General features: G+C 39.1%; 2 protein-coding genes across 2 annotated transcripts in view; one reads left to right on the forward strand and one right to left on the reverse strand.

Annotated features, from left to right (window-relative positions):
• LOC141607279 (DNA repair RAD52-like protein 1, mitochondrial) overlaps window positions 1-19,240 on the reverse strand; it is a 31,776-nt gene that overhangs the window by 10,411 nt on the left and 2,125 nt on the right. The window lies entirely within an intron of this gene.
• On the forward strand, window positions 1,229-19,157 carry LOC141606931 (uncharacterized). Its single transcript, XM_074426317.1, has 5 exons — window positions 1,229-1,355; window positions 1,741-1,899; window positions 9,117-9,266; window positions 17,027-18,120; window positions 18,256-19,157. Exons 4-5 carry the CDS (start codon window positions 17,133-17,135, stop codon window positions 19,155-19,157), a joined length of 1,890 nt encoding a protein of 629 aa, XP_074282418.1. The 5' UTR covers window positions 1,229-1,355; window positions 1,741-1,899; window positions 9,117-9,266; window positions 17,027-17,132.

Raw genomic sequence — 19,240 nt, forward strand, 5'->3', positions numbered from 1 at the left:
ATCTTGATTGAACGGTAATGACCCCGTGTTGTTGTTGTTTTGTAAAACCTGCGGTGATCCATTCGGGGATGGTGAGCAGATTATGACAGGTAATGCAGATGTTTAGCTATGGGACAGTCATGGGGAGTCATCACTTCGAGTCTAGCTTCCGTTGTTACAAGTTTAGCTGTCTTTGATTTCAATTGTATTGAGACCTTATACTTTTATTTTGAGTTGGTCTTAGATAATGTAATAGCTAACTCTTTATACTCTAATAAATGTGTTTTGGATTGTTGCTTTTGATATATACTTACCTCGGGCAACCGAGATGATAACAACCTCTCATGCTAGGGTAGTCCTTGGTAAGGTACCTTGGTATGAGGGGGTGTTACAACTGATCTCTTCCTCCCGATCATCGGGGATCGCCTCACTGATCGCTTGGATGCGGGTGTTCATCCCGTCTACCTTCGTCTCGAGTTCACAAACCGTCTTATGCAACTCCTCGAGGCTCGCGGCCATCCGCATCACGAAGCCATCGAGTTTGGGAAGCTTGACGTCGATTGACTCCTCTAAGGCATCCACTCAGTCCTCTATAGTATCGCCCATTTTCTCGATCTCGATGAACAAATGCGGCTTGCAGAAACCTGTCCGAAGACCGGGCTTTGATACCAAATGTCACGGTCCGGTACTTTTATCGGATTGTGGCGCGCACCCTTGCCCGTCTCAAGGCAAGATGCAAGCGACAAGGATCTTCGTACTAGTGAAGCATCGCTCACTAGCACGATACTCGGGTCTCGGCAACACTCGACAGGATTGCAACGAGAGCGTCAAGCATTAGTGTTTGTCAAGCACTAGGCATTCGTAATCGGTCTCGGGGGTGTGGGTCGGGATCCGAGTGTCGATCCCACAAACACGGCTTGTTAGAAAAGTGAAGGCTAAGAGTCGTTCACAACAAAGCAACAACAAGCAATACGAAGGCACAAGGTAGGAAACAGATTTTCATTCACTAGTACTCCCCGGTGGCGTAGGTAGTATAGTAGCATGGGGTAGCACATGCTACCCCACTTTCAAAAAAAAAAAGAGAATATTTTTTTTATGCTACCCCATTTAAAATATATAGATAAGTAAAAGGAAAGAATATAACACAAATAAGGCAATTAGTATTTCCCTAGAAAAAAGCCAACTGACTTTCAATCTTCCTTTATTCTTTCAAATCTTTTCTCTTTCCTAATATTATACTAATTTACTTGTACACACATAATAAAAAAAAGCATTGATTTTCTCTACCCTTTCACAATCTTACGCAAAACCCAAATACCCAATTACTGCCAATTCATCCATCCATCTTTCTTTTCTTTTTTTTTCTTTCATTTGAGGTATGTATAAATCATATTTTTTTATTTAGTTTATATTTTACAAATTTGTTAATTTTGTTATAGATTATATTTATATTGAATAATTGTTTTTTCATAATTTGAGATTATAAATGAGATTTGTCTACTTAGAGAATAGAGATCTATTAATTTATATGTTCATCATCTTAGAAGTTAGAACTAATTTTAATATTTGTACTAAAAATTAATTATAATCACAGTTTGGATATCAAAAGAAAGTTGTATAAACTAAGTAAATTGTAAAACAATAAAACGAAAATCGAATTATAGTTTGATTGTAAAAAAAAAGTATATATCAAACGGAAGCTTTTTTTATCTAGTGAATTATTAAAATTGTATTTTAATATTAAATCTTGTTGAATTTCAGGGATGAAGAGAATTAGTACGCCGACTATTACGAGTTTTTTTGCAAAAAGACAATGCAATGATGATACACATATACCAAATCCAACTGATTCAACTCTCTCGGGTGATGATCCTGAAACTAATATTGACGAGTTAGTAGATGGAGAAACCGAATTGGGAGGTAGTGTCACACCCCCATACTCCAAGTGCCTTACCAGGACCACTCAGGTATAAGGATGCTACCATCTCGGTTACCCGAGGCATGATAATCATAAGACAATGAAGAAACATACTTTATTAAACAAGTTAAGTGATTACATAACAAAACCAACTGTAAGCAAAATACAACTGCTCTCAAACTATAAACCAACTAAAAGGAACTGTCCTAACAAACACAAATGAAGACTAAAGACTACGATACGTGATGACTCCATCCCACTAGATCCCACGCGTGTCCAAGATATACCGCTAAGCACCGCTCACCACCCCGAATGGATCACCACAGTTTTAAAACATTTAAACGGGTCGACTAATCACACAATTCACCATATATATATACAATAAGATAAACAGACAACTTAACCGTCACACATACACAACCAACCAACTCCAATCATCTCAATCACCGATCGTCCACTTTGGACCCACCACGCCAAATGGGGGACCGCAGCCGTACCCACCAAATCCCCGCTCCACATAGTGAGCGATAACCCCGTCCATTAATGTGCACATCCCCTTCCGTGGCGGGTTCCACGAAGGGCGAAACTAGGGCGTGAAGTCACTCCCGCAAGTGACCCCACTCACCGAGAACGCATCTCGAGAGCCATCAACAAAGAATCACAACCACAAACACAGGACAATCATTATATCAAACAACCAAATACAACACATCACCAATATCCCATTATGGGACTAATACGAGTAGGAAATCCTACCCGGAAAGCAACACAATCATCGACGATCTAGCAAATTGCCTCAAAACCTCTCCTTTACAAATCCTTCTCCTATCACATAATCACATAATCACAATCTAACCTTAACAAATCATAAAAAACCCCAATCCCAAAATTAGGGTTTAACGAAACTTGACGAAATACTATAAAATTGGTATGCAGATCTTACCCTCGACGCAAGGATCACAAAGGTATAAAGAACGATGGAATCCGACCTCTCAAGCTCCGGGATTTGTCAACAATGCGATTAGGATTAAGAACATACTTGCCTTCTCTCTTAAACAGTAAATTAGGTTTTGCAAAAGTGATTTAGAAACAATGATGGAAGGTTATATATCTTAATCGCATAATTAACAAAACCCGAGAAAACTCCCCGTAAACCTATACTCGATCGAGTACCCAAGGCTACTCGATCGAGTACCCCTTACTCGATCGAGTACCCTAGTTACTCGATCGAGTACCCAACAGTCGAAACTATTTTATTTCGCAAAACTCCCTTACTCGACAGAGTAAGGCCTACTCGATAGAGTACCCCAAGACTTATAAATACGGAGTATTACAGTCTTCCCTCCTTAAAAAGAACTTCGTCCCCGAAGTTCAACCCATACATAAAAACAAACATACTAACTCGATCAAGACACAACAACGTGACTAAGAACTCAAAACAAAACTCCAACCCAAACATGAACTCGTAACACCAACTCCACTAACTATTCCTACCTCTACAACATGGCTCACGATATCGTATCAACTCCATTATATCTCTCTCAACACTAACTCCATACCCTACCAAAATACTCATAACATCAAACGGAATGTTACATTCTACCACCCTTAAAAGGAACTTCGTCCTCGAAGTTTACTCACACTCATAAACATCCTCATCCAACTGCCAAGACTATCGAACTCATAACCATCATCATCCAACTGTCAACACTATCCAAATATTCTCACACTCCTAAACATCGAACTACTACCAGTACGGTCATGACCTTTAACAAAATTAACCACAACACGAATCAACCTTTTATTCGACATCAAGACTCAAACTTCCAAATATATTACCATATGCACACCCATCAAAATCTCTTTTATCACATCCTACTCCTCTTAAGATAAATGTTACGTCCTCGTAACTCACTAATACTAAATCCTAGATACATCTCATTACCCTCTTTACCACCACATGTGCAAGATAACCGTTTATAAACCAAACACTCATCATTCTTATATTCAAGGCTCCCATACATAAACATTTCTCATTCCTCAACTCATTCGGCATAGCACCTAACCTATACCATGAACTCGTAGCAAAATCACCATACTAACTCTCCATTATTACTGCAAAACAACATACCTCTCTATGTAAAGCACCTACCTCCCTAACGCATAACTCACGATCCCCACTCGTTACGTACACTCACACTAGATCCTCAAGTTCTTTCATTCATTACCGCAAGACTCATACATAACTGAACACGACACTTATTATTCAACACCCTACACTCACTATCTCAACAAAGGATTATGAACCACCTGCATATATCAGATCATTACCACACATGTTCTACGAATCACTTGCCATTATCATGTCCACTAAAGCCTTATTTAGAACAAGATCAAAATTATCAGAACAACCTCTCACAACCGTGTTCCATTAACAGAATATCATTATACCATGACAACAACGAAGACATATACCACTCTATTCCATATCATACTCTACCCTCATTCTCAAACTTAACCTGATAAAGAAAACACCAATGATCAAGACGATCGTCTATCTCTCCAAACTCAAACTCACAGAAACAACAACAAACGAAACAACAATCTATGTATAATTGGTATGTACTTTCGAAACTCGAATCATAATCATCTCGCCTACTCCATCACAACCGGTGACGGCATCACAACACCGCCACCAACACCACACCGCAGATCGAAAATACCCGCATCACAACACTAAATATCGTGCCCGGATCACCACCCGAGGCACCACAACCGCATCGATAGACATCACAACATACACAATCCCATAAGTACTGACTCAACATGACTTCTTGAACAAGAAAAACTTACTCAAATCCACTTTGCTAAATCACAAAGCAACATATTACATGAATTAAACAGATAATAACCTCATGAATATCATCCCCTTACCGCATCACGGAATCAACATATATCATGAATACATACAAGTATAACCAGTCATGCCAGATCAATCAAATTATTACCCTTTTGAATATCATTCAATTAAATTACCGTGTTCAACATATATTGCAGAACATTCAGATAACAACCTTATAACTATCACACCATACCACTTCTTTTGAGGTCAGAACCTCACACAAACATTTATATATAACATAGACCCATAATCACATCCAACCAATCAATCCTGATCACGTAAGTTACCACTCAACAAAGGTTACCTGTCACCCGAGCTTAACTCGCATGCCCCTCATCACATTCTTCCATTCGCATACCCAACACCTTCGCCATACATAACCATACAAATAACACTCATTATGAGAAATGACCTCCCAAGACTATGTCTTATACTTCCTCACAACCATACTTATCAATGCAGTCTCTACCAAAATCAGCCTCTTTAGAATTACCATCTCTCTAACATACCGTCACCCTTAACCACTAGTCATAAACCATAACACTACCACTATCCGGACATCAAACCTCTTCACTCATCTCCAAACATCACGATTTCTTTCCTATCTTTGGTTAACATCCCAAACAACGAACATCAAACCCATCAACAAAATTACCTCAACATTATTCCCAATACTATCTTATTTGTATTGTCATCCAACTCTCCACCAAATATCTCGTATCGTTCCAATACTCCACCAACTTCTTACTCCCTTAGTTCCTCGAAACTCATTATCAATCATGTTGTCCTGAAACTCCTATATAACCATTAGCTAACATCCTCGTGATACTATCACCCATTTCGATGATTCCTTACTTTTATATCACATAACTCCGGTGAACATTTTCCTCAGCTTACTTTTATCCTTCCTTTCTCTTTACACTCAATAATACCAATTAATAGTTCGACTCCTTATTCCTTCTACCTAACTCTTTAGTAAACCAGTTACCCCTTTTTTTTTTTTTTTGTTGCTCCAAAACTCAATTTCCCTCATTTCATATTAATACCATCTCACTCTTTCTTACCATCAATCTTTTCTTATCCTGCTCTTACTCACACTTAACATAAATCAGTCCAGACCACCTCATGCTATTACTCACCCTGATCTCTCATGACTTACTTGCTCAAGGAAGTCACACATTAGTTTCGTTTCTTAATGAACCAAATCTCCCAAACTCACTCACTATCTGCAAATCTACGTCGCGACATGCCTCCATTAAGTTCGCTATATACCACTCTTCTCAATTCCTCTAAAACGACCTTTCATTACATATATTCTTACTCAACTCTATTTCTAACCATCTCCCTCCATAATTCGTTATACATCTCCGGTTGCTACTATCCACATCCTTTCTTTCAATCTTTTCATTCTCACGTTCCTTAAACTTGCATCACTCCTTACCCACATTCACTTATTCTTACATTACTCAACACACAATCATATCACTCATCCCGTCTCACAAAACATGCTTTATGCCTCAATTAAGCCATACCAATCTCCCTTTTCTTTTTCCACTATCTATCACAACACATAGAACTCATGTCCTCCCACCGAACTCCTACTCACCACAGGTGCCACTCACTACACCATAAGATTGGGTAACTTACGCATCAGGATCAATATACATATAAAACGGTGCATAAAGAAGCAAAATATTACCTTTGAATTAAACATAATATGCAACAAATGTCAAAAGATAAGCATATGACCCAAAACAGGGGTCACTAGATCGAGTACAGGCCACTCGATCGAGTAAGGGACTTACTCGATCGAGTAGGTGAAGATCAGAAGCACGTAAAACAAATTACCAGGGACACTCGATCGAGTAACTGACGTACTCGATCGAGTACCCCACTACTCGATCGAGTACCAAGGCTACTCGATCGAGTACCTACGCATTTCTCAAAGACTTTGTCCGTTTTAAGTAAAACAGTCATAACTCACTCATTACTTGGTCGTTTTGGGCGTGTGACCTATCGTTAGAATCGTAAAAGGACAAGCTATCACCTCCAATTGGAATCACATCAAAATCATTTGTGCATCTCAAGTTATAACAGTTTAAAGACAACTTTGTCAGAATCAGACGACATAACTATTTGATTTTTACTTCCAAATAGCTTAAACAACAACCAAGCAAACAAAACCAATCCAAAACTCATAAAACCAGTATTCATAATCATATGTTACTATTTTCAAAAGCCAAGCAACAACATTCATCATGCACATAATTTATCTAACTTGCCAATTATGACTTACCCACATGTTTTTATTCTATCACTTTTCCGTAAACAAAATCACATATACATGACATCAAGTCCCCTATTCACATGTTACTAGCATAACAACATTATAAAATAACTTTCATTATATAACATGCTTAATCGGAACCATGTTACCATACCACGATGATTCATCTTTTTCCACTAATTCATCCATCATACCACATATTTATCCACCATATTCGTTCAACATATTCACCCAAAGACATGTTCAATTCACACTCCAACCTTCTGTACTTTTACTCAACACGACAACAACAACATGTATACTTACACATCGCTTTATATATATATATATATATATATAGACAAAACACTTTTCCTTACATAATTATAACATGTCAAATTACATGTATCAATAATTATACTTTCATGCTTTACAATCAACCAACATACAATTCACGTCAATATCATCTTTCATCCATCAATTCATACAACATACTACTACATAGATACACACAGCACACAATAAGCACATAACGATCCCGACACATATCCCATGGTGACCGGTTCAAAATTGTAGGGCGAGTTCGCGACTTTAGGACGTCTCCCAAGTCTTTGCATTAGCTCCTACAACCTTTACCCCGGGTTCATTTTAAATGACTCCCTAGATTCATTAGATTCATTGGTTACAGGTTTCAGGATCGTCGCTCTGATACCATTTGTCACACCCCCATACTCCAAGTGCCTTACCCGGACCACTCAGGTATAAGGATGCTACCATCTCGGTTACCCGAGGCATGATAATCATAAGACAATGAAGAAACATACTTTATTAAACAAGTTAAGTGATTACATAACAAAACCAACTGTAAGCAAAATAAAACTGCTCTCAAACTATAAACCAACTAAAAGGAACTGTCCTAACAAACACAGCGGAAGACTAAAGACTCTGATACGTGATGACTCCATCCCCAGCTAGATCCCACGCGTGTCCAAGATATACCGCTAAGCACTTTGCTCACCACCCCGAATGGATCACCACAGTTTTAAAACATTTAAACGGGGTCGCATACTAATCACACAATTCACCATATATATATACAATAAGATAAACAGACAGCTTAACCGTCACACATACACAACCAACCAACTCCAATCATCTCAATCACTGACTGTCCACTGGACCAGCCCTGCCAGTGGGGGACCGCAGCCGTACCCACCAAATCCCCGCTCCACATAGTGAGCGATAACCCTGTCCATTAATGTGCACATCCCCTTCCGTGGCGGGTTCCACGAAGGGCGAAACTAGGGCGTGAAGTCACTCCCGCAAGTGACCCCACTCAGAGAACGCATCTCGAGAGCCATCAACAAAGAATCACAACCACAAACACAGGACAATCATTATATCAAACAACCAAATACAACACATCACCAATATCCCATTATGGGACTAATACGAGTAGAAATCCTACCCGAAAGCAACACAATCATCGACGATCTAGCAAATTGTCTCAAAACCTCTCCTTTACAAATCCTTCTCCTATCACATAATCACATAATCACAATCTAACCTTAACAAATCATAAAAACCCCCAATCCCAAAATTAGGGTTTAACGAAACTTGACGAAATACTATAAAATTGGTATGCAGATCTTACCCTCGACGCAAGGATCACAAAGGTATAAAGAACGATGGAATCCGACCTCTCAAGCTCCGAGATTTGTCAACAATGCGATTAGGATTAAGAACATACTTGCCTTCTCTCTTAAACAGTAAATTAGGTTTTGCAAAAGTGATTTAGAAACAATGACGGAAGGTTATATATCTTAATCGCATAATTAACAAAACCCGAGAAAACTCCCCGTAAACCGGCTACTCGATCGAGTACCCAAGGCTACTCGATCGAGGTACCCCTTACTCGATCGAGTACCCTAGTTACTCGATCGAGTACCCAACAGGTCAGAAACTATTTTATTTCGCAAAACTCCCTTACTCGACAGAGTAAGGCCTACTCGATAGAGTACCCCAAGACTCATAAATACGGAGTATTACAGGTAGTTCAATTCCTTTTACTAGTCCAATTTTAGATAGGTTGAGTGATTTTGATGTGATATCTCTTCCCAAAGATCCCGGATTAAGAAGAAAATTAACCGACTTTCACATAAATGATCGTGATATGATAAGACGAGAATATATTCGGAGGGGTCTGATGCGTGTCATTTATATGATGTATTACATCCCATTTTACACGCATTTCAGAGCTCAATTGAGTAGTTTATGCTACTATTTCCCTTGTTTCGTGTATTTCTTCCTTTTCTTGTGATTTTGTAGGAATATGAAGATTTCAGCGGAAAATAAGACGAATCCGTCCCTAAGTACTTAGCATTGCATTTGACATGGAGTATTGACTCGAGGAATGAGCTTGGTGCGCGTTTCAAGGCCTAAAGATAGCAAAAGCAAGGGTGCGTACGCGTTTAACAAGCAAAGAAGCATTTCACGATATTGCAGCCTCATTCAGATGGCTATATCTCGAGTTCTAGAGCAGATAATCGAGTGATTCCAATTGGAGGTGAAATCTTATCCTCTTAGCTTTCCAACTCCACGTAGAACGCCTGATTTGACCAAGTAACGAAGAAATGGCAGCTGTTTCAAGATCGGTGCGCGCTGCAGGAATCGTCAGAATGCAATTCTGTACAGGGCCTGTGGTCGATCGACAGACCTAAGTGGTCGATCGACCACCACGCGAGCTGATACGCAGATTTAAAAGAACGAGAATTAAAGGATTTTAATCTAAGCCCATTTGTAATTAGGTTTGGAGGAGGAGTTACGTGATATTTCCTATATAACTAATTCTTCCTCATCAGTTTTGATCATCTAGTTCATAACATACAGTAGCTATTTTCATAGTTTAGAATTCTAAATAAAGTTCGCACCTTATTTTCCGGATTCATCGCTTGTTCCTTAGCTTTGGTAATTCTAATCCTTTAATTTCAGTATTGTTATTTCGTTTCAGTAGTATTATTTCTTGCTAGATAGAATCCCAAACCCTAGTTATAGTTTTATGCAAATTTATTCATCATTTATTTCAATTATGCAATTCTTTATGCCAATTATCAAATTAGTTCTTGTTATTTGCATAGGTATGAGTAGCTAAACACCCCTTGCTAAGATGTAGGGGATCTATGGCGTAGATGGCAATAAAATAGGTGACCCCGCATTAGGGCTTGGTCGATCGACTGGCTTAACTAGTCGATCGATCGAGCCGAACAGTCGATCGATCGAGTAGTTGGTCGATCGACTGACTTCGTGTTTGATTAGCATTGTTTGATTCGTTAAGTGCAATTTTTAGCAATGAGACCGAGAGGAGACTTGTTAGATGCTTAGTTTTGACCGACCCATAGATCGAGAGATAGGGAAGGGCATTAATTAACGAATTAAGACGACTAAATTGCTGAGATCGAGAGATAATGTAATTTAGGCTTTTAGAATCACTTTTCAGGGCGAGAGCTAGTATTAGTGAGACTTAGGGACTGGTAGCATAGGCCGAAAGGAGCTACTAGTTAACTTGGACCGAAAGGACTTGTTTTACCCATCCTACACGACTGTATTTCGGACTTACCTAGGATTATGTGCCATCGCAGCTATAGTGAACCGACCGTCTTAGCATTCCTTTCATCATTGTTTACATCCTTATTTACTTTTATTTATTTATTTAGTTTATGTTATTAGTTTTAGAATCAACTCAAACCAAATCCCCCACAACTGTTACCGATAGACTGAAATAAAAGCAACTAAACTCCCCCGCCTCTCTGTGGTTCGACCCTGTTACCACTAGCCTAGGTTAGTCTTAATAGGAAATTATAAATCTTATTTTTGGTACTCACAACGACGGGTATCAAATTTTGGCGTCGTTGCCGGGGAGGCAGCGCTAGTTTTAGTTGTTTTTCATTTTAGTCTGTTTTTCGCCTCAAGGGAAGACTGAGTACCTTGAGGCAGTTCTTATCTTCTTCTTTAGTGTTGTTTATTTGCAGTACTTCAGAAGGGTGCACCCATGCTCCGTTCTCAGGAGCAGCAGATGCCGTTTTGTGGGAGATGCGGCGGAACGGGACACACATCTGAGGGATGTGGGCACCCTAAGGAGAAGATGTTTGCTTTTCATCAACTTCAGCTCGACAATTCGTATAACTACGCTCCTACTTCACCGCATCAACCATATGTGCCTCCTCATGAAGCCCCACCACTTTCCACTCCGTCACAGCAAGAGTTGAAAAACGAAGTTGCAGAGTTGACGAGTCTAGTGCAGTTGCTTATGGTGGAAGTACAGAAAAGCAATGCGGCGAATTAGGCCTTAATCACGAAGCTGATATCTCAAATTGCCACATTAGACAAGAATGCAGCTGAGATACCAAGTCAATTCCACTCTCGAATCGGCGTATTGAGACCGTACATGCAATGACGCCGAGGAGCGGGTCCGCTCTTGATAGACCCGCAAAAGTGCTGAAAAAGGGAAGAAGAAAAAGGGCGAGAAAAAGACGATCGGCGGTAATCATCACGTCGATCGACCACATCACCCGGCGATCGACCATCCGCGACATACAAAGAGCTCATCGTTCTCGTAGAAGTCGGGCGATCGACCGACATGCATGGTCGATCGACGACGACGCCTGCTGTAGGTGAGTCTTTTCGTCCTCCAATTCCGGAAACTTGAGGGATCACTTATTTCGGGGTACGACAACTCCGAATTCATTGAGGCAAGACCCGAGTCTTGATGGGTCGAGTCTCGGTTCCCAAGTATGACCCGATGTCGATTAATGGGTCATTTCGAGACGGTCCGAGGAAGGTTCGAGCTTCAACAAAGAGAAGGTGGTGGATTTTCAGCCTAAATCCACCGATGCCGGTATAAGAGACCTAGAGGAGAGGGCTAAGCTACTTACGACCCCCATATCCGAGAGGCTAGTACCAACGAAGGATGAGGTATATTTTGAAAAATTTAAAAATGTCATTCATGGTCTTAATGTGCAAGTACCTTTTCTTGAGTTGGTAAATCAAGTTCCCGCTTACATGAAATTCATGAAGCAGCTTTTAAATAAGAAGCGGAAACTTGATAGGGTCGAGTCTGTTAATTTTGACTCAAGAATCTAGCTCTTATTTGACTCACACCGCCCCACACAAGTTAGTCGACCCGGTAGTTTTTCTGTTCCTTGTAATATTGGTACCTTCTCAATTGAGAAGGCATTATGTGATTTAGGGGCTAGTATTAGTGTCATGCCTTTGAGTCTTGCTAGGAGATTAGGATTGACTAGATTTGCGGTCACTAATATGACAGTGCAAATGGCTGATCGTTCTGCGGTCCAGCCCGTAGGAGTCCTAGAGGATATTCCTGTGCAAATAGGAAAATTCTTCTTCCCAGTTGACTTTATTGTGTTGGACATACCCGAGGATACCCATATCCCTATCATTTTGGGTAGACCCTTTCGCACACCGCTGGTGCGATTATTGATGTTGGCTCGGGGACACTAACCTTTAAGGTGGGGAAGCAGTCCATTAGTTTTGCCCAGACTTATAGGAAGAAAGATGCTATGTGTCCTGTCACTTGTAATGCGATTTCTACTCGTAAGTCTTATGTTGTAATTATTGACACTCCTCCTTCATTACCTGTGCCTATTCCTGTTATGACACCTCCGCCCCAGATTGGGAGCAATATGGAGGACAATTCTCTTGTTTTAGATATTGCGAACCGGTTTGGGGAAGGAAGAATCGCCGATCGCTCCAGTGAGAAGGAGCCCATTGTTCGAGAGGCGGTGCAGGGATGTCCGAGCTATGCAACGACGAGGAGCCTGACGAGGAGCCCAAGAAAAAGGAGCTGTCAAAATTTGAGTCGGATCTCGAGTGTGAGAAGCTAGATGATGGCCATGCTTGGGAAGATGCTAGAGATGATCCATTGAGCATCCCGGTTGGAGTAGAGTGGAGCCCGCTTTCCGAGATGAGCACTGCGGAAAGCTACTTCATGTAGACAAGCCTTGGTCGGCGATTTTCCGATTTAGTTGATCTATGCGTTTCTTAGACCTTTTTAAAGACTCTTTACTGCTTTTAGACTTTTTATTGCTTTTGTGTGCGCGAAACTTCGCATTTTAATTCCTTTGCTTAGGATTTTTATAGACTTTAGACTATTACTTTGGGTTTGCGCAATTTTGGGCGCGTTATTATGTGCTTTTGCAGGTTGAAGACCATATTAGCTCTCTTTATTGAGCTAATTAGACGAAATCAGAAAGTTACAGCAGTTATGCCAGTCGATCGACTGGCTAGTATGGTCGATCGACTGAGCTGCGATCTCCAGGAGCTTCTTTTCTGTTCACCTGGTCGATCGATCGTGATGTGGTCGATCGACCATGTTCGGCTTTCTTTACCTATTTTCGATCATTCCCCTGCTGTGTTTGATCGTTTTGCGGAATTGAGGGAGTCTTCCCTCCACTTTATTTTCCGTCTTATTTCTGATTTCTTCTGTTTTTCATTTTTGCACATAATTTTACCGTTCATAATTGTTTTCTCGTTTTACACGCGGTATCTTTTGTTTGTCTTTTCAGGTACTTATTGGTAGCACTGCTAGCTACTGAAACCTCCTAGCTCACGCTGGTTTGGGGAGGTTTCCTTTTGCTGCGCTTAAAGTCTTGTAAGTTTCCGAGTCTTTATTTCATGTCATATTTTATTTATTTCGCAAATTCCCGTTTCTCTTTTCTTTCATTACATGATTTTGCACAATGGGGACATTGTGCGATTTGGTTTGGGGAAGGGTTTTGCGTTGAATTTCATTTGCTTGCATTCACATTTACATTTTAGTTTGCATTGTTTATTTCGTTTCCTTTATATACACAAAATCCAAAAAAATCCAAAAAATTTCAAAAACTGCACGTTTATTTTAGCATTTAGGTTGAGTCGGAACGGTAGTATTTCAATGATGTCATTGCATTTTCAGTTGTTTCTGCCTAAACCTTGCTTATTGACATGTTATTAGTAGAATCATATATGCATAGTCTACGAGTTTTCGTTAATTTCTTGCTGAACTTGAGACTTGACTTTGAAAATTGGCAACCTACATCATATTTCTGAGAATTAGAGCCTATAACTGGTGACATTCATGACCAGTTTATCTAGGATTGTGAGTAGTACCCCTTATGAGACATGTTACATTAATTTGCATAAATATGAACTTAATCTGCTTAATACCTGTATGCATTCGGTTTGTGGTTTGTTGACACATGTGGTAGAGGTTTCCCTTTATTCATTTTACCCATGAGCCCCTCATAGCCAAATTTAGCCTTTTATCCCTTAACTACATCCTATATTTAGCCTGCCTTTGTCAAGCTAGTAGCCTTAGTTTTCGGGAATATGTTTATTGCGGTTTGGTTATATGCTCATTTTTTAGATGATGATGGATAAAAAGAATGAAGGAGGAAAAAGAAAAAGAATTGAGAAAGTTGAAAAGAAAGGAAAAAAAGAAGAAGAAAAAAATGATTCGAAAAAGAAAGAAAAGAAAGAAAAAGTGTACTTACTGTAGACTCCAGTCGATCGACTGCTCCTTATGGTCGATCGACTGCAGCCCGAGAAAAAGAAAGAAAAAAATCACATGTTTCAATTATTATGATTTGGTGATTTTCACTCCCATGTTATCATCTATATTCTTTGGGGAGTTGACTTTTATGGAAGTTGCGAGATTTGTGCTTGAGAATTAGCACCGGGTTTTATTGTTGATTTTGAGCAAGAAGTTGGATGTTGTCATATGGTTTTGTTTAGGTACTAGCTTGATCACCTATACCTCCACATTCCCATAAATGTTTTGCCTCTTCTTACCCATTACCTCACATATCCATATCTACCTCGGCATGTGTCATGGTCATTTGTTTGGTTGGAATGCGTATGTACGGTTGTAGAGATTACTTTCATATTAGATTGCAGGCATGTTTTCATAGGTCGTAGTTAGGTGAGAGTCTTCACAAAATTGCTTCTTTCTATCTTTACATATATTCACCTGTGCTTATTTGAGTGATTTGAGCGACCCGTGAGAGTCCAATTTGACAAGTCTCTATAGTTGACGGTTCAGCAGTTTTTAACGACTCCATAACTCGTTTGCATGATTCACATTGCTAATTGATTGTTGGTTATTGCATTAAATTGGTTTAGGCTTGACAGTTTGCATTTCGCTCTGAGTTTGAACTCGTTCCTTTAGATCGAGTCTAGTTCTTGCTTGGGGACAAGCAAGGGTTTGGTTTGGGGAAGTTTGATGCGTGTCATTTATATGATGTATTACATCCCATTTTACACGCATTTCAGAGCTCAATTGAGTAGTTTATGCTACTATTTCCCTTGTTTCGTGTATTTCTTCCTTTTCTTGTGATTTTGTAGGAATATGAAGATTTCAGCGGAAAATAAGACGAATCCGTCCCTAAGTACTTAGCATTGCATTTGACATGGAGTATTGACTCGAGGAATGAGCTTGGTGCGCGTTTCAAGGCCTAAAGATAGCAAAAGCAAGGGTGCGTACGCGTTTAACAAGCAAAGAAGCATTTCACGATATTGCAGCCTCATTCAGATGGCTATATCTCGAGTTCTAGAGTAGATAATCGAGTGATTCCAATTGGAGGTGAAAACTTATCCTCTTAGCTTTCCAACGCCGCATAGAACGCCTGATTTGACCAAGTAACGAAGAAATGGCAGTTGTTTCAAGATCGGTGCGCGCTGCAGGAATCGTCAGAATGCAATTCTGTACAGGGCCTGTGGTCGATCGACAGACCTAAGTGGTCGATCGACCACCACGCGAGCTGATACGCAGATTTAAAAGAACGAGAATTAAAGGATTTTAATCTAAGCCCATTTGTAATTAGGTTTGGAGGAGGAGTTACGTGATATTTCCTATATAACTAATTCTTCCTCATCAGTTTTGATCATCTAGTTCATAACATACAGTAGCTATTTTCATAGTTTAGAATTCTAAATAAAGTTCGCACCTTATTTTCCGGATTCATCGCTTGTTCCTTAGCTTTGGTAATTCTAATCCTTTAATTTCAGTATTGTTATTTCGTTTCAGTAGTATTATTTCTTGCTAGATAGAATCCCAAACCCTAGTTATAGTTTTATGCAAATTTATTCATCATTTATTTCAATTATGCAATTCTTTATGCCAATTATCAAATTAGTTCTTGTTATTTGCATAGGTATGAGTAGCTAAACACCCCTTGCTAAGATGTAGGGGATCTATGGCGTAGATGGCAATAAAATAGGTGACCCGCATTAGGGCTTGCGATCGATCGCTTAACTAGTCGATCGATCGAGTTTGGTTGGTCGATCGATCAGGGGTAGGTCGATCGATCGACTTCGTGTTTGATTAGCATTGTTTGATTCGTTAAGTGCAATTTTTAGCAATGAGACCGAGAGGAGACTTGTTAGATGCTTAGTTTTGACCGACCCATAGATCGAGAGATAGGGAAGGGCATTAATTAACGAATTAAGACGACTAAATTGCTGAGATCGAGAGATAATGTAATTTAGGCTTTTAGAATCACTTTTCAGGGCGAGAGCTAGTATTAGTGAGACTTAGGGACTGGTAGCATAGGCCGAAAGGAGCTACTAGTTAACTTGGACCGAAAGGACTTGTTTTACCCATCCTACACGACTGTATTTCGGACTTACCTAGGATTATGTGCCATCGCAGCTATAGTGAACCGACCGTCTTAGCATTCCTTTCATCATTGTTTACATCCTTATTTACTTTTATTTATTTATTTAGTTTATGTTATTAGTTTTAGAATCAACTCAAACCAAATCCCCCACAACTGTTACCGATAGACTGAAATAAAAGCAACTAAACTCCCCCGCCTCTCTGTGGTTCGACCCTGTTACCACTAGCCTAGGTTAGTCTTAATAGGAAATTATAAATCTTATTTTTGGTACTCACAACGACGGGTATCAGGGTCCTTGTCAGCCTAGTAACTACACATTTCCTAAAACTAAGCGTAACTTTGTTCGTAAATGGTTTGAAAAGTATAAGCCTTGGCTTCAGTATAGTATAGAAAAGGATGCAGCGTATTGCTTTGTTTGTTATTTATTTAAGAATGATAGCGCTTGTGGAGGTGATGCTTTTTGTTAATGGGGGATTTAGAACATGGAGTAAAACTAGTGCCTTTGATAAGCATGTTGATAATCATGTGAGCGCTCATAACAATGCTATGAAGAATTTTGATATATTCAACAAACAAAAGTCCTCTATAGCTTGTTGCTTTGAAAAGTTTACAAATGAAGCTAAAAGTGACTATCGCATTCGGTTAGAAAATTCAATTGAAGCATTGAGATTTATTTGTTTACAAGGATTGGCCTCTCGTGGTCATGATGAAAGTGGAAAATCATTGAACCAAGGAAATTATCTTGAACTTGTGAAAATATTTACCAAGCGTGACAAAAATACGCCTAGAGCTCCCGTATTAAAAACACCTGGAAATTTTACACTTACCTCCCCTGATATTCAAAGGGATATCATAAGTGTTTTTGCAAAAGAGACAACAAAAAAAATTATTGAAGAGTTAGATGGCGGCTTTTTTGGTATTCTTGCAGATGAGTCGGCTGATATATCATATAAAGAGCAAATGGCTCTTTGCTTGCGATATGTTGATAAAAGAGGAGCGGTTGTAGAGAGGTTCTTGGGTATTGTGCATGTGGGTAACACTACTTCTTTAACACTTAAAGCTGCAATACAACAACTGCTTCTTGAGAATTCTCTTACTTTGTCGAGTGTTAGAGGTCAAGGTTACGATGGTGCTAGCAATATGCGGGGTTCTATTAACGGTCTTAAAAGTTTAATCATGAATGAGTCTCCATGTGCTTATTATGTTCATTGTTTTGCTCACCAACTTCAGCTAACTCTTATTGCGGTGGCTAAGAAAAATGTTGATTGTAGTGAACTTTTTTATTCACTTGCTATTTTACTAAATGTGATTGCATCTTCACCTAAACGTAAAGAAATATTTAGAGATAAACAAGCAGAACATCTTGAGAAAGCATTACAAATGGGTGAAATTGCATCAGGGAGTGGCTTAAATTAAGAAAAGGGTTTAAATAGACCGGGTGATACTCGTTGGAGATCTCACTTTAAAACCATTTTGAGTGTGTTTTCTTCATATTCCATCGTTCTGGATGTTCTTGAAGCCATTGGTGATTTTTGTGATGGTACTGAGCTAGTAAAGGTAGAGAAACTGGCACATACTATGCGAACATTTGATTTTGTTTTCATTGGACAATTGATGATTACTATTTTGGGTATTACTAATGAGTTGAACTTAGCTTTACAAAAGAAAAATCAAGATATTGTAAATGCTATGGCACTTGTTGATGTCACCAAAAAGAATTTGCAAAAGATAAGAGATGATGGTTGGGATACTCATATGGAAAAGGTGAAATCATTTTGTGATAAGTATGATATTTTTGTTCCTATCATGAGTGATATTTACGTGGCTCCGGGAAGGTACAAGCGTGGTAGAAAAGAAGTGGATAATGATGAGCACTTTCGGATTGATATTTTTCTCTGCGTGATAGATCAAATTTTGCACGAAATTAACAGCCGGTTTGATGAGGTAAGTAAGACATTACTTGTTTGTATGTCTTGTTTCAGTCCTAATGATCAATTTTCTTCATTTGATGTTAGCAAGTTGCTCCGTCTTGCTCACTATTATCCAAGTGAATTTTCAAAAGCTGATTTGTTACACTTTGAATATCAACTTAAAAATTACTTTGAAGATATCCGTCATGATGAAAGATTTTGGAATTTGAAGAATCTAAACGAGCTTTCTATCAAGCTTGTTGAGACCAAGAAACATTTGATACATTCGAAGGTCTGCTTGCTTCTTAAACTTGTATTAGTTCTTCCCGTGGCGACTGCAAGTGTTGAAAGAGCTTTTTCGGCGATGACATACATAAAGAATAAACTTCGCAATAGCATGGGAGATGAATTGTTGAATGATTATTTAGTTACTTTTATAGAAAAGGATATATTTTGTAATCTTACCGACGATGAAATTATAAATCATTATCAAAATATGAGAATTAAGTAAATACGATTAGAGTAGCTTTTTCGCATCAAATTTGTATTTTGTAATCTTATGGCTAAAATTATTATCGGATGAAATATATTTTT

Source organism: Silene latifolia, chromosome 10, assembly GCF_048544455.1.
Source record: "Silene latifolia isolate original U9 population chromosome 10, ASM4854445v1, whole genome shotgun sequence".
Classification (NCBI taxonomy): Eukaryota; Viridiplantae; Streptophyta; class Magnoliopsida; order Caryophyllales; family Caryophyllaceae; genus Silene; species Silene latifolia.

Coding starts and splice junctions, on each gene's coding strand:
- LOC141606931 (XM_074426317.1), top strand. CDS start 17,133: ATGCAGCGTATTGCTTTGTTTGTTATTTATTTAAGAATGATAGCGCTT. Junction 18,121..18,255: donor TGAGAAAGCATTACAAATGG/GTGAAATTGCAT, acceptor ATGTTCTTGAAG/CCATTGGTGATTTTTGTGAT.